Source organism: Oncorhynchus gorbuscha, linkage group LG03, assembly GCF_021184085.1.
Source record: "Oncorhynchus gorbuscha isolate QuinsamMale2020 ecotype Even-year linkage group LG03, OgorEven_v1.0, whole genome shotgun sequence".
Taxonomy (NCBI): Eukaryota; Metazoa; Chordata; class Actinopteri; order Salmoniformes; family Salmonidae; genus Oncorhynchus; species Oncorhynchus gorbuscha.
In genome coordinates, this window is record NC_060175.1 from 105,529,447 (window position 1) to 105,542,700 (window position 13,254).

The window sequence follows — 13,254 nt, forward strand, 5'->3', positions numbered from 1 at the left end:
TCTCTGAGACCTAGTTATCTGTTCTCTCTCTGAGAACTAGTTATCTGTTCTCTATCTCTCTGAGACCTAGTTATCTGTTCTCTCTCTCTCTGAGAACTAGTTATCTGTTCTCTCTCTGAGAACTAGTTATCTGTTCTCTCTCTGAGAACTAGTTATCTGTTCTCTCTCTCTCTGAGACCTAGTTATCTGTTCTCTCTCTCTGAGACCTAGTTATCTGTTCTCTCTCTCTGAGACCTAGTTATCTGTTCTCTATCTCTGAGAACTAGTTATCTGTTCTCTCTCTCTCTGAGACCTAGTTATCTGTTCTCTCTCTCTGAGACCTAGTTATCTGTTCTCTCTCTCTCTGAGACCTAGTTATCTGTTCTCTCTCTCTGAGACCTAGTTATCTGTTCTCTCTCTGAGACCTAGTTATCTGTTCTCTCTCTCAGAGACCTAGTTATCTGTTCTCTCTCTCTGAGAACTAGTTATCTGTTCTCTCTCTCTCTGAGACCTAGTTATCTGTTCTCTCTCTGAGAACTAGTTATCTGTTCTCTATCTCTCTGAGAACTAGTTATCTGTTCTCTCTCTCTCTGAGAACTAGTTATCTGTTCTCTCTCTCTCTGAGAACTAGTTATCTGTTCTCTCTCTCTCTGAGACCTAGTTATCTGTTCTCTCTCTCTGAGACCTAGTTATCTGTTCTCTCTCTCTCTGAGACCTAGTTATCTGTTCTCTCTCTCTGAGAACTAGTTATCTGTTCTCTATCTCTGAGACCTTGTTATCTGTTCTCTATCTCTGAGACCTTGTTATCTGTTCTCTATCTCTGAGACCTTGTTATCTGTTCTCTATCTCTGAGACCTTGTTATCTGTTCTCTCTCTCTGAGACCTAGTTATCTGTTCTCTCTCTCTGAGACCTAGTTATCTGTTCTCTCTCTGAGAACTAGTTATCTGTTCTCTCTCTCTGAGACCTAGTTATCTGTTCTCTCTCTCTGAGACCTAGTTATCTGTTCTCTATCTCTGAGACCTTGTTATCTGTTCTCTCTCTCTGAGACCTAGTTATCTGTTCTCTCTCTGAGAACTAGTTATCTGTTCTCTCTCTGAGAACTAGTTATCTGTTCTCTCTCTCTCTGAGACCTAGTTATCTGTTCTCTCTCTCTGAGACCTAGTTATCTGTTCTCTCTCTCTGAGACCTAGTTATCTGTTCTCTATCTCTGAGAACTAGTTATCTGTTCTCTCTCTCTCTGAGACCTAGTTATCTGTTCTCTCTCTCTGAGACCTAGTTATCTGTTCTCTCTCTCTCTGAGACCTAGTTATCTGTTCTCTCTCTCTGAGACCTAGTTATCTGTTCTCTCTCTGAGACCTAGTTATCTGTTCTCTCTCTCTGAGACCTAGTTATCTGTTCTCTCTCTCTGAGAACTAGTTATCTGTTCTCTCTCTCTCTGAGACCTAGTTATCTGTTCTCTCTCTGAGAACTAGTTATCTGTTCTCTATCTCTCTGAGAACTAGTTATCTGTTCTCTCTCTCTCTGAGAACTAGTTATCTGTTCTCTCTCTCTCTGAGAACTAGTTATCTGTTCTCTCTCTCTCTGAGACCTAGTTATCTGTTCTCTCTCTCTGAGACCTAGTTATCTGTTCTCTCTCTCTCTGAGACCTAGTTATCTGTTCTCTCTCTCTCTGAGAACTAGTTATCTGTTCTCTATCTCTGAGACCTTGTTATCTGTTCTCTATCTCTGAGACCTTGTTATCTGTTCTCTATCTCTGAGACCTTGTTATCTGTTCTCTATCTCTGAGACCTTGTTATCTGTTCTCTCTCTCTCTGAGACCTAGTTATCTGTTCTCTCTCTCTGAGACCTAGTTATCTGTTCTCTCTCTGAGAACTAGTTATCTGTTCTCTCTCTCTGAGACCTAGTTATCTGTTCTCTCTCTCTGAGACCTAGTTATCTGTTCTCTATCTCTGAGACCTTGTTATCTGTTCTCTCTCTCTGAGACCTAGTTATCTGTTCTCTCTCTCTCTGAGAACTAGTTATCTGTTCTCTATCTCTGAGACCTTGTTATCTGTTCTCTATCTCTGAGACCTTGTTATCTGTTCTCTCTCTCTGAGACCTAGTTATCTGTTCTCTCTCTCTGAGAACTAGTTATCTGTTCTCTCTCTCTGAGAACTAGTTATCTGTTCTCTCTCTCTGAGACCTAGTTATCTGTTCTCTCTCTCTGAGACCTAGTTATCTGTTCTCTCTCTCTCTGAGAACTAGTTATCTGTTCTCTCTCTCTGAGAACTAGTTATCTGTTCTCTCTCTCTGAGAACTAGTTATCTGTTCTCTCTCTCTGAGAACTAGTTATCTGTTCTCTCTCTCTGAGACCTAGTTATCTGTTCTCTCTCTGAGAACTAGTTATCTGTTCTCTCTCTGAGACCTAGTTATCTGTTCTCTCTCTGAGAACTAGTTATCTGTTCTCTCTCTCTGAGACCTAGTTATCTGTTCTCTCTCTCTCTGAGAACTAGTTATCTGTTCTCTATCTCTGAGACCTTGTTATCTGTTCTCTCTCTCTGAGACCTTGTTATCTGTTCTCTCTCTCTCTGAGACCTAGTTATCTGTTCTCTCTCTCTGAGACCTTGTTATCTGTTCTCTCTCTCTGAGACCTTGTTATCTGTTCTCTCTCTCTCTGAGACCTAGTTATCTGTTCTCTCTCTCTGAGACCTAGTTATCTGTTCTCTCTCTCTGAGACCTTGTTATCTGTTCTCTCTCTCTCTGAGACCTAGTTATCTGTTCTCTCTCTGAGACCTAGTTATCTGTTCTCTCTCTCTGAGACCTAGTTATCTGTTCTCTCTCTCTCTGAGAACTAGTTATCTGTTCTCTCTCTGAGACCTAGTTATCTGTTCTCTCTCTCTGAGACCTAGTTATCTGTTCTCTCTCTCTCTGAGAACTAGTTATCTGTTCTCTATCTCTGAGACCTTGTTATCTGTTCTCTCTCTCTGAGACCTAGTTATCTGTTCTCTCTCTCTGAGACCTTGTTATCTGTTCTCTCTCTCTGAGAACTAGTTATCTGTTCTCTCTCTCTCTGAGACCTAGTTATCTGTTCTCTCTCTCTGAGACCTAGTTATCTGTTCTCTCTCTCTCTGAGACCTAGTTATCTGTTCTCTCTCTCTCAGAGACCTAGTTATCTGTTCTCTCTCTCTGAGACCTAGTTATCTGTTCTCTCTCTCTGAGAACTAGTTATCTGTTCTCTCTCTCTGAGACCTAGTTATCTGTTCTCTCTCTCTCTGAGACCTAGTTATCTGTTCTCTCTCTCTGAGAACTAGTTATCTGTTCTCTCTCTCTGAGAACTAGTTATCTGTTCTCTCTCTCTGAGAACTAGTTATCTGTTCTCTCTCTCTCTGAGACCTAGTTATCTGTTCTCTCTCTCTGAGACCTAGTTATCTGTTCTCTCTCTCTGAGACCTTGTTATCTGTTCTCTCTCTCTGAGAACTAGTTATCTGTTCTCTCTCTCTCTGAGACCTAGTTATCTGTTCTCTCTCTCTCTGAGACCTAGTTATCTGTTCTCTCTCTCTCTGAGACCTAGTTATCTGTTCTCTCTCTCTGAGAACCTAGTTATCTGTTCTCTCTCTCTGAGACCTAGTTATCTGTTCTCTCTCTCTGAGACCTAGTTATCTGTTCTCTCTCTCTCTGAGACCTAGTTATCTGTTCTCTCTCTCTGAGACCTAGTTATCTGTTCTCTCTCTCTGAGAACTAGTTATCTGTTCTCTCTCTCTGAGAACTAGTTATCTGTTCTCTCTCTCTGAGACCTAGTTATCTGTTCTCTCTCTCTCTGAGACCTAGTTATCTGTTCTCTCTCTCTGAGAACTAGTTATCTGTTCTCTCTCTCTGAGAACTAGTTATCTGTTCTCTCTCTCTGAGATCTGTTCTCTCTCTCTGAGAACTAGTTATCTGTTCTCTCTCTGAGAACTAGTTATCTGTTCTCTCTCTGAGACCTAGTTATCTGTTCTCTCTCTGAGAACTAGTTATCTGTTCTCTCTCTCTGAGACCTAGTTATCTGTTCTCTCTCTGAGAACTAGTTATCTGTTCTCTCTCTCTGAGAACTAGTTATCTGTTCTCTCTCTCTGAGAACTAGTTATCTGTTCTCTCTCTCTGAGACCTAGTTATCTGTTCTCTCTCTGAGAACTAGTTATCTGTTCTCTATCTCTGAGACCTAGTTATCTGTTCTCTCTCTCTGAGACCTAGTTATCTGTTCTCTCTCTGAGAACTAGTTATCTGTTCTCTCTCTCTGAGACCTAGTTATCTGTTCTCTCTCTCTGAGACCTAGTTATCTGTTCTCTCTCTCTGAGACCTAGTTATCTGTTCTCTCTCTCTCTGAGACCTAGTTATCTGTTCTCTCTCTCTCTGAGACCTAGTTATCTGTTCTCTCTCTCTCTGAGACCTAGTTATCTGTTCTCTCTCTCTCTGAGACCTAGTTATCTGTTCTCTCTCTCTCTGAGACCTAGTTATCTGTTCTCTCTCTCTGAGACCTAGTTATCTGTTCTCTCTCTCTCTGAGACCTAGTTATCTGTTCTCTCTCTCTGAGACCTAGTTATCTGTTCTCTCTCTCTGAGAACTAGTTATCTGTTCTCTCTCTCTGAGAACTAGTTATCTGTTCTCTCTCTCTGAGACCTAGTTATCTGTTCTCTCTCTCTGAGACCTAGTTATCTGTTCTCTCTCTGAGACCTAGTTATCTGTTCTCTCTCTCTGAGACCTAGTTATCTGTTCTCTCTCTCTCTGAGAACTAGTTATCTGTTCTCTATCTCTGAGACCTTGTTATCTGTTCTCTATCTCTGAGACCTTGTTATCTGTTCTCTCTCTCTGAGACCTAGTTATCTGTTCTCTCTCTCTCTGAGAACTAGTTATCTGTTCTCTCTCTCTGAGAACTAGTTATCTGTTCTCTCTCTCTGAGACCTAGTTATCTGTTCTCTCTCTCTGAGACCTAGTTATCTGTTCTCTCTCTCTCTGAGAACTAGTTATCTGTTCTCTCTCTCTGAGAACTAGTTATCTGTTCTCTCTCTCTGAGAACTAGTTATCTGTTCTCTCTCTCTGAGAACTAGTTATCTGTTCTCTCTCTCTGAGACCTAGTTATCTGTTCTCTCTCTGAGAACTAGTTATCTGTTCTCTCTCTGAGACCTAGTTATCTGTTCTCTCTCTGAGAACTAGTTATCTGTTCTCTCTCTCTGAGACCTAGTTATCTGTTCTCTCTCTCTCTGAGAACTAGTTATCTGTTCTCTATCTCTGAGACCTTGTTATCTGTTCTCTCTCTCTGAGACCTTGTTATCTGTTCTCTCTCTCTCTGAGACCTAGTTATCTGTTCTCTCTCTCTGAGACCTAGTTATCTGTTCTCTCTCTGAGACCTAGTTATCTGTTCTCTCTCTCTGAGACCTAGTTATCTGTTCTCTCTCTCTGAGACCTAGTTATCTGTTCTCTCTCTCTGAGACCTAGTTATCTGTTCTCTCTCTCTGAGACCTAGTTATCTGTTCTCTCTCTGAGACCTAGTTATCTGTTCTCTCTCTCTGAGACCTAGTTATCTGTTCTCTCTCTCTCTGAGAACTAGTTATCTGTTCTCTCTCTCTGAGACCTAGTTATCTGTTCTCTCTCTCTGAGACCTAGTTATCTGTTCTCTCTCTCTCTGAGAACTAGTTATCTGTTCTCTCTCTCTGAGACCTTGTTATCTGTTCTCTCTCTCTGAGACCTAGTTATCTGTTCTCTCTCTCTGAGACCTAGTTATCTGTTCTCTCTCTCTGAGAACTAGTTATCTGTTCTCTCTCTCTGAGACCTAGTTATCTGTTCTCTCTCTCTGAGACCTAGTTATCTGTTCTCTCTCTCTGAGACCTAGTTATCTGTTCTCTCTCTCTGAGACCTAGTTATCTGTTCTCTCTCTCTGAGACCTAGTTATCTGTTCTCTCTCTCTGAGAACTAGTTATCTGTTCTCTCTCTCTGAGAACTAGTTATCTGTTCTCTCTCTCTGAGACCTAGTTATCTGTTCTCTCTCTGAGAACTAGTTATCTGTTCTCTCTCTCTGAGAACTAGTTATCTGTTCTCTCTCTCTGAGAACTAGTTATCTGTTCTCTCTCTCTGAGACCTAGTTATCTGTTCTCTCTCTCTGAGACCTAGTTATCTGTTCTCTATCTCTGAGACCTAGTTATCTGTTCTCTCTCTCTGAGACCTAGTTATCTGTTCTCTCTCTCTGAGACCTAGTTATCTGTTCTCTCTCTCTGAGACCTAGTTATCTGTTCTCTCTCTCTGAGACCTAGTTATCTGTTCTCTCTCTCTGAGACCTAGTTATCTGTTCTCTCTCTCTGAGACCTAGTTATCTGTTCTCTCTCTGAGAACTAGTTATCTGTTCTCTCTCTCTGAGACCTAGTTATCTGTTCTCTCTCTCTGAGACCTAGTTATCTGTTCTCTCTCTCTGAGACCTAGTTATCTGTTCTCTCTCTCTGAGAACTAGTTATCTGTTCTCTCTCTCTGAGACCTAGTTATCTGTTCTCTCTCTCTGAGACCTAGTTATCTGTTCTCTCTCTCTGAGACCTAGTTATCTGTTCTCTCTCTCTGAGACCTAGTTATCTGTTCTCTCTCTCTGAGACCTAGTTATCTGTTCTCTCTCTCTGAGACCTAGTTATCTGTTCTCTCTCTCTCTGAGACCTAGTTATCTGTTCTCTCTCTCTCTGAGACCTAGTTATCTGTTCTCTCTCTCTGAGACCTAGTTATCTGTTCTCTCTCTCTGAGACCTAGTTATCTGTTCTCTCTCTCTCTGAGACCTAGTTATCTGTTCTCTCTCTCTGAGACCTAGTTATCTGTTCTCTCTCTCTCTGAGACCTTGTTATCTGTTCTCTCTCTCTCTGAGACCTAGTTATCTGTTCTCTCTCTCTGAGACCTAGTTATCTGTTCTCTCTCTCTCTGAGACCTAGTTATCTGTTCTCTCTCTGAGACCTAGTTATCTGTTCTCTCTCTCTGAGACCTAGTTATCTGTTCTCTCTCTCTCTGAGACCTAGTTATCTGTTCTCTCTCTGAGACCTAGTTATCTGTTCTCTCTCTCTGAGACCTAGTTATCTGTTCTCTCTCTCTCTGAGACCTAGTTATCTGTTCTCTCTCCCTCTGAGACCTTGTTATCTGTTCTCTCTCTCTGAGACCTAGTTATCTGTTCTCTCTCTGAGACCTAGTTATCTGTTCTCTCTCTCTGAGACCTAGTTATCTGTTCTCTCTCTCTGAGACCTAGTTATCTGTTCTCTCTCTCTGAGAACTAGTTATCTGTTCTCTCTCTGAGAACTAGTTACAGTGCCTTGAGAAAGTATTCGGCCCCCTTGAACTTTGCGACCTTTTGCCACATTCACGTTTACAGACGGATTATTTCACTTATATCCAGTGGGTCAGAAGTTTACATACAATAAGTTGAAAATTCCAGAAAATTATGTCATGGCTTTAGAAGCTTCTGATAGGCTAATTGACATCATTTGAGTCAATTGGAGGTGTACCTGTGGATGTATTTCAAGGATTATCCTTCAAACTCAGTGCCTCTTTGCTTGACATCATGGGAAAATCAAAAGAAATCAGCCAAGACCTCAGAAAATAGATTGTAGACCACAAGTCTGGTTCATTTTCCAAATGCCTGAAGGTACCACGTTTATCTTTACAAACAATAATATGCAAGTATGAACACCATGGGACCACACAGCAGTCATACCGATCAGGAAGGAGACGCTTTCTGTCTCCTAGAGATTAATGTACTTTGTTGCGAAAAGTGCAAATCAATCCCAGAACAACAGCAAAGGACCTTGTGAAGATGCTGGAGGAAACAGGTATATAAGTATCTATATCCACAGTAAAACAAGTCCTATATCGACATAACCTGAAAGGCCGCTCAGCAAGGAAGAAGCCACTGCTCCAAAACTGTCATAAAAAAAGCCAGACTACGGTTTGCAACTGCACATGGGGACAAAGGTCGTACTTTTGGGAGAAGTGTCCTCTGGTCTGATGAAACCAAAATAGAACTGTTTGGCCATAATGACCATCATTATGTTTGGAAGAAAAAGGGGGAGGCTTGCAAGCCGAAGAACCCCATCCCAACTGTGAAGCACAGGGGTGGCAGCATCATGTTGTGGAGGTGCTTTGCTGCTGGAGGGACTGGTGCGCTTCACAAAATAGATGGCTTCACGAGGGAGGGAAATTATGTGGATATGTTGAAGCAACATCTCAAGACATCAGTCAGGAAGTTAAAGCTTGGTCGCAAATGGTCTTCCAATTGGACAATGACCCCAAGCATACTTCCAAAGTTGTGGAAAAATGGCTGAAGGACAACAAAGTCAAGGTATTGGAGTGGCCATCACAAAGCCCTGACCTCAATCCTATAGAACATTTGTGGGCAGAACTGAAAAAGCATGTGCGAGCAAGGAGGCCTTACAAACCTGACGCAGTTACACCAGCTCTGTCAGGAGGAATGGGCCAAAATTCACCCAACTTATTGTGGGAAGCTTGTGGAAGGCTAACTGAAATGTTTGACCCAAGTTAAACAATTTAAAGGCAATGCTACCAAATACTAATTGAGTGTATGTAAACTTCTGACCCACTGGGAATGTGATGAAAGAAATAAAAGCTGAAATAAATCCTTCTCTCTACTATTTTTGTGACATTTCACATTCTTAAAATAAAGTGGTGATCCTAACTGACCTAAGACAGGGAAATTGTACTTGGATTTAAATGTCAGGAATTGTGAAAAAGTGAGTAAATGTATTTGGCGAAGGTGTCGGTAAACTTCTGACGACTTCGACTGTACACAGGGATTCATGGCGTGGGCAAAGCAACTAGAGGACCTACATGTGTATGTTTCCTATTTTCACACAAACTGTCGAAGAGCGTTTTCACGTGTTGTCTGACATCATGTTACTGATGGTGTTTCGTGTGTTTTAATGGTATTTTATTGCCCGAAGTCAACATTACATCTTTTTCTTCTTAACCAAGTATTGGAATGGAGTTTAGGAATTATGTGACAAATTAAAACCTGCCAATGAGACATTTGAATGGATATCCTATTAATTTTACAGCATAAATGGTTGGGTGTGATGGCCTACTTCCAGATATTGGTTCATCCATATTTGTTTTAGAACAGACCTCTTTTTCAAGATCTAAAATCAGTTTGTTCCTCGTCAGTTTTGGCCGTCTTTTCTGATAGCTACATTGAGGGAAAATGTACGGGACTATGACGGCGATATGGGGTTGTCTCGCCTAGCTATCTTACGATGAATGCACAAACTGTAAATTCCTCTGGATAACAGCGTCTGCTAAATGACTCAAATCGATTATCATACCAGATAATAATAATCAAATAAATGGTATAGGTCCGATTCCATTCATGAGCGCCACCCCTCCCCCAATACATATATACTATTCAACAGAGACCGCATTTTCTAACGTTCTCACCGACCCTCAAAGGGATTGCGTAGAAGGGAAAGGGTAGCAATGTTTGATCATGGGGTCGGCTAATTAGTCTTATCAGGGCATTAGTCTTATTGAGTCGAAACATGTTCGTGATCCTCTGCCATCATTCTTCACTAAAGGTAACAACATTTATAATATTAAGAGACATTAAGTCCCATGATGCACTGGTCATAGTGCACATAACTCGGTCACCATTGAAAGTTGGACTCGATACAAATTGGCCGATACTTTATTTTTTTAATGATCTTGCCGATCGCCGTCCCTTCCCGCTCGTTCTGCACATGCCCAGTTCAACACATTTAGTCCCCTGAAGAAAAAAAAGGAAACGAGAACAGGAAGACGATCGAACGTGATTTCGGCCGCGATGGAAGAAGCTTTACTCTGTGAGTATTTTCAACCAATTCCTGTCCATTTTAGAGGGTTTGTTTACATTTGTTGCAACGTTGCAAATTAGTAACAAAGATTGGCGCTACATCGCTGACCCCCCCCCCCCAAAAAAAAAATCACGAATGGAGTTTTTTTTCGAAACAGAATCATTATAACATGAGAATTAGAAGAAATAAATCTGTGCAGCGCGTAATATTCTCCTGCAATGATCAGTTTTTCAGTAGTAGCGCCGAGGGGAAAACACACGGAGCCGTGGACGGAGAACGGAGAGAGGGGGAGTGAGCAGCAGAGGAGGGTCCTACACAACGAGGAAGGGTATATTCATTACGTTGATTCTGCTTGCAAAACGTTTTCTATGTGGAACAGAAACGTTACTTCAAACGTTCTTGAGTTCCGTTTTGTTCTTAAAAAAAATAAGTTGTAGTTCAATCGTGTCTCTTAAAAAAAAACGTATGGAAGAGGTTGAAGAAACCCAGCACCTTCAGAGACAGCAACTTCGCAGACTATTATTCGGATTTGAATGGCAAACGCGTGGAAACCATACCATTTCAAAGTGAACCACAACTTCCGTTTAAGTACCCAACAGTTTTTACGTTACGTCGAAAAATCGGGTTTCACAAACGTAAACGTTATGCAACAGAATATGTGTAATGAATACATCCCCTGTTGTTGGGAGTCACATGGATCCGACGACCAGGCTGAATCATGGCGGATGCAACATGAAAGTGTTTTTTTTGTTTGTTGCTACAGTGTTTCGATGCGCGCCTACCCATGTTAATGACTTGCAACAACCAAGCCATGTTTCCAGTTGTTGTTTTAAGAGTTTGGTAGATAACAGCTTTGTGGGTCACTAAGCTATGTATCAAACGTGTTGGTAATGTTCATCAAAACAACACTACAATCAGATGAAGTTGTAGTGATTTCATTGCTGCAGTTCGAAACAGCTGTCCGTACCTACTAGCCAACTACAGTGTGTGTTGAGTTTGTCAAGGCAAAATACTGTAACAAGAACTAACAAGAACTTGGCAGATGGCCCATTCATCAACTACAGATTGATAAGGAGATCTGACACCAGTCAGTCTTAAATAGCCCACCAGATAATATTATTACAATAACCCAAACACATTTTCATGATGATATTGAGGTTTTTCTCAGTTCTATTTATATTTTTGACATCTTAGCAGACACTTTTCCAGAGGGACCAAGTGCATTCCTATGCACTCCTGTATACAAGGGGCTGCCCTTCATTGTGATTTGAGCACAGTGCTGCAGTCATTGATTCAGTGTTTCCCCTATACCCCACCTTACTAGCACTGTGTTTAAAGCTTGATGATGTGGGGTTCCTTGTGAGTTTTGTAGTTTAATTAGTCAATATGACTAATTGATTAATTTAAGCCGCCAGGTGATTGGTTGGATTTAAAACACGGGCAGGGTTTAAACTTCCAAGAGCAACCCCAAAGGCCTGTAAATATTCTAACTTTGCAGGTGTAGGCTTAATAATTTAGGTATTACATTTCCCACGCCCCCTGGTAATTATTTTCTAATAAGCTTGTTTATAAATGATCCATTAGGTGTTTTTTCCACTCATGTTCTGTTATCTTGGAAAGTGGTGTCAGCATTACGTTATTATGCTGCTGCATCTCTGCAGACACGTGTTTTTTAGTTTTGTTCTGCCGGCCCACCCTCGATCAGTGCGCTGTGATCACCATGGCAACCACATATTTTCTTTCTTTCTTCTTCTTCTTCTCCGGTACTAAACATATCACCAAGGCACCAGCGTGTAGCCTTGGAAACCCACATGGGTGAACGCCAAGCTCCGGATTGATGGTTTCAATCGAGCCAATGTCCATGGTTTCTTGTTGTTTCTATGTTACGTATGCCTTGCATGTTAGTTCACAGTAAATCACATGTTTGGTCCTAGCAATCGTTGTCAATGGTTGAGAGTTTTGAATTAACATTTTGAATGTAGGTTATATATTGATAATTTCAGAACTGTCCATTTGTTACCTCGTTCTTTCTATATTATAACAAATAATGATACCGACTGACATTTTTTTCCTTTTATTTCAGAGTTTCCCAAACATCAGCTGACCCCACCCAAACCTCTTACCACCACAAATGCCAGGATGAAGAGACTAGAGACTTTGTGTATAGACCTTCATATGTCGTAAGGCTCCAGGCGAGAACAGAGGAGCACCTGTGTTTGCTGTGAGTCAGTAACGTTACTGAACATGGATGATAAACAGTGAGTAGGCTTAACTAGATTACATTCGACCCGACATGGACAGGAAGCGCCCTAAACTGCTCATCCTAAGGAGAGACACAGTAGAGGGTAGGATGGTGGCACGACACATTGCTCTGGAGGAGGACACACCCCTGAGCCACGCGGCCAATCAGGCTCCGGACCTCGGAGAGGGAGCCAATCAGGGAGACCAGGCCGGGGCTGAAGAAGAGGTGAGTGAGGGGTGTTTTCAGTGATCTGAAAGACGGTTTTGAACATTGCAGAAAGAAAACAGACAGAGCTCACTCCAGTCCTTATTTTATCCAACAGACAATTGTAATTTTAAAGAAAAGTATTATATATTAACATATGCCATTTAGCAGACACTTTTATCCTAAGCAATTTACAGTCATTTACATAGGAATTACGTTGTATACATTTTATACTCTTGGCACCATAATTTCAGTTTATTCAGCTATAGCAGGTCTTTAAAAAAAAAAAAAGTAAAAAAAATGTCATCAAATTATTCCACGTACCTGCAACAAGCCGATTTTTATATATATTTTTTAAGCTATGCTAGCATTTTTTCCGATTTTGAGAGAATCATATTTGTTCTAAACCCCATTTCTATCTGAATGTTCTGTGGCATTACATCCTCCTGAACAGTGACTAGAGTTGACACCATTTCTATCTGAATGTTCTGTAACGCGACAGACCCGTGGTGAAGAGGCGCTGATCCAGCTGGAGAGCGACATGCTCCCTCTAGGAGCAGAGGTCCAGATGCATACGGTCTCCAGTGAACGACTAGTTTTGGCCCAGGGGACAAGGGAAGGAGGGAGGTGTCTGGATGGGCCGCCTGGGGCCTGGTCTGAGCCCCTGGGGGAGGACGACATTGACGATGGGGAAGAGATGGAGGAGCGTGATAATGAACAGAGGTATGGAATTTAATTTCTTCACTCACACTTGATCTTCCTGGTAACTGATTTAGCCGATAGTGGCTAGTTGTAATGACTGAATTCTGGTTGTTTCCCCCACTAAATTCTCTGGCTTTTAGAGTGTCTACTATATGACTGAAATGTAAAATGGTTTTCATTATTTATTATATTATTACATTAGTTAGTGTCTGCATTCTGCAACTTTCTTTTGGTTTTTAAGAACAGTTGTCTCATTAACCGAGCATACCATGTGAAAAGGGATGAATGTCTCATTAACCGAGCATACCATG

At 41.4% G+C, this 13,254-nt stretch overlaps 1 protein-coding gene across 5 annotated transcripts in view; it reads left to right on the plus strand.

The window, feature by feature from the left end:
- The first annotated feature begins 9,683 nt into the window (after positions 1-9,683).
- mbd1a (methyl-CpG binding domain protein 1a) overlaps positions 9,684-13,254 on the plus strand; it is a 39,906-nt gene continuing 36,335 nt past the window's right edge. For 4 of the 5 annotated variants that reach the window (XM_046344790.1, XM_046344794.1, XM_046344793.1 and 1 more), the window contains exons 1-4: positions 9,740-9,804; positions 10,022-10,123; positions 11,879-12,262; positions 12,744-12,964. In XM_046344790.1, coding sequence (XP_046200746.1) covers positions 12,089-12,262; positions 12,744-12,964 — 395 coding nt within the window. In that variant the 5' untranslated portion in view covers positions 9,740-9,804; positions 10,022-10,123; positions 11,879-12,088. Of the gene's footprint in view, positions 9,805-10,021; positions 10,124-11,878; positions 12,263-12,743; positions 12,965-13,254 lie in introns of all 5 variants that reach the window. The other variant, XM_046344791.1, reaches the window with a different exon arrangement.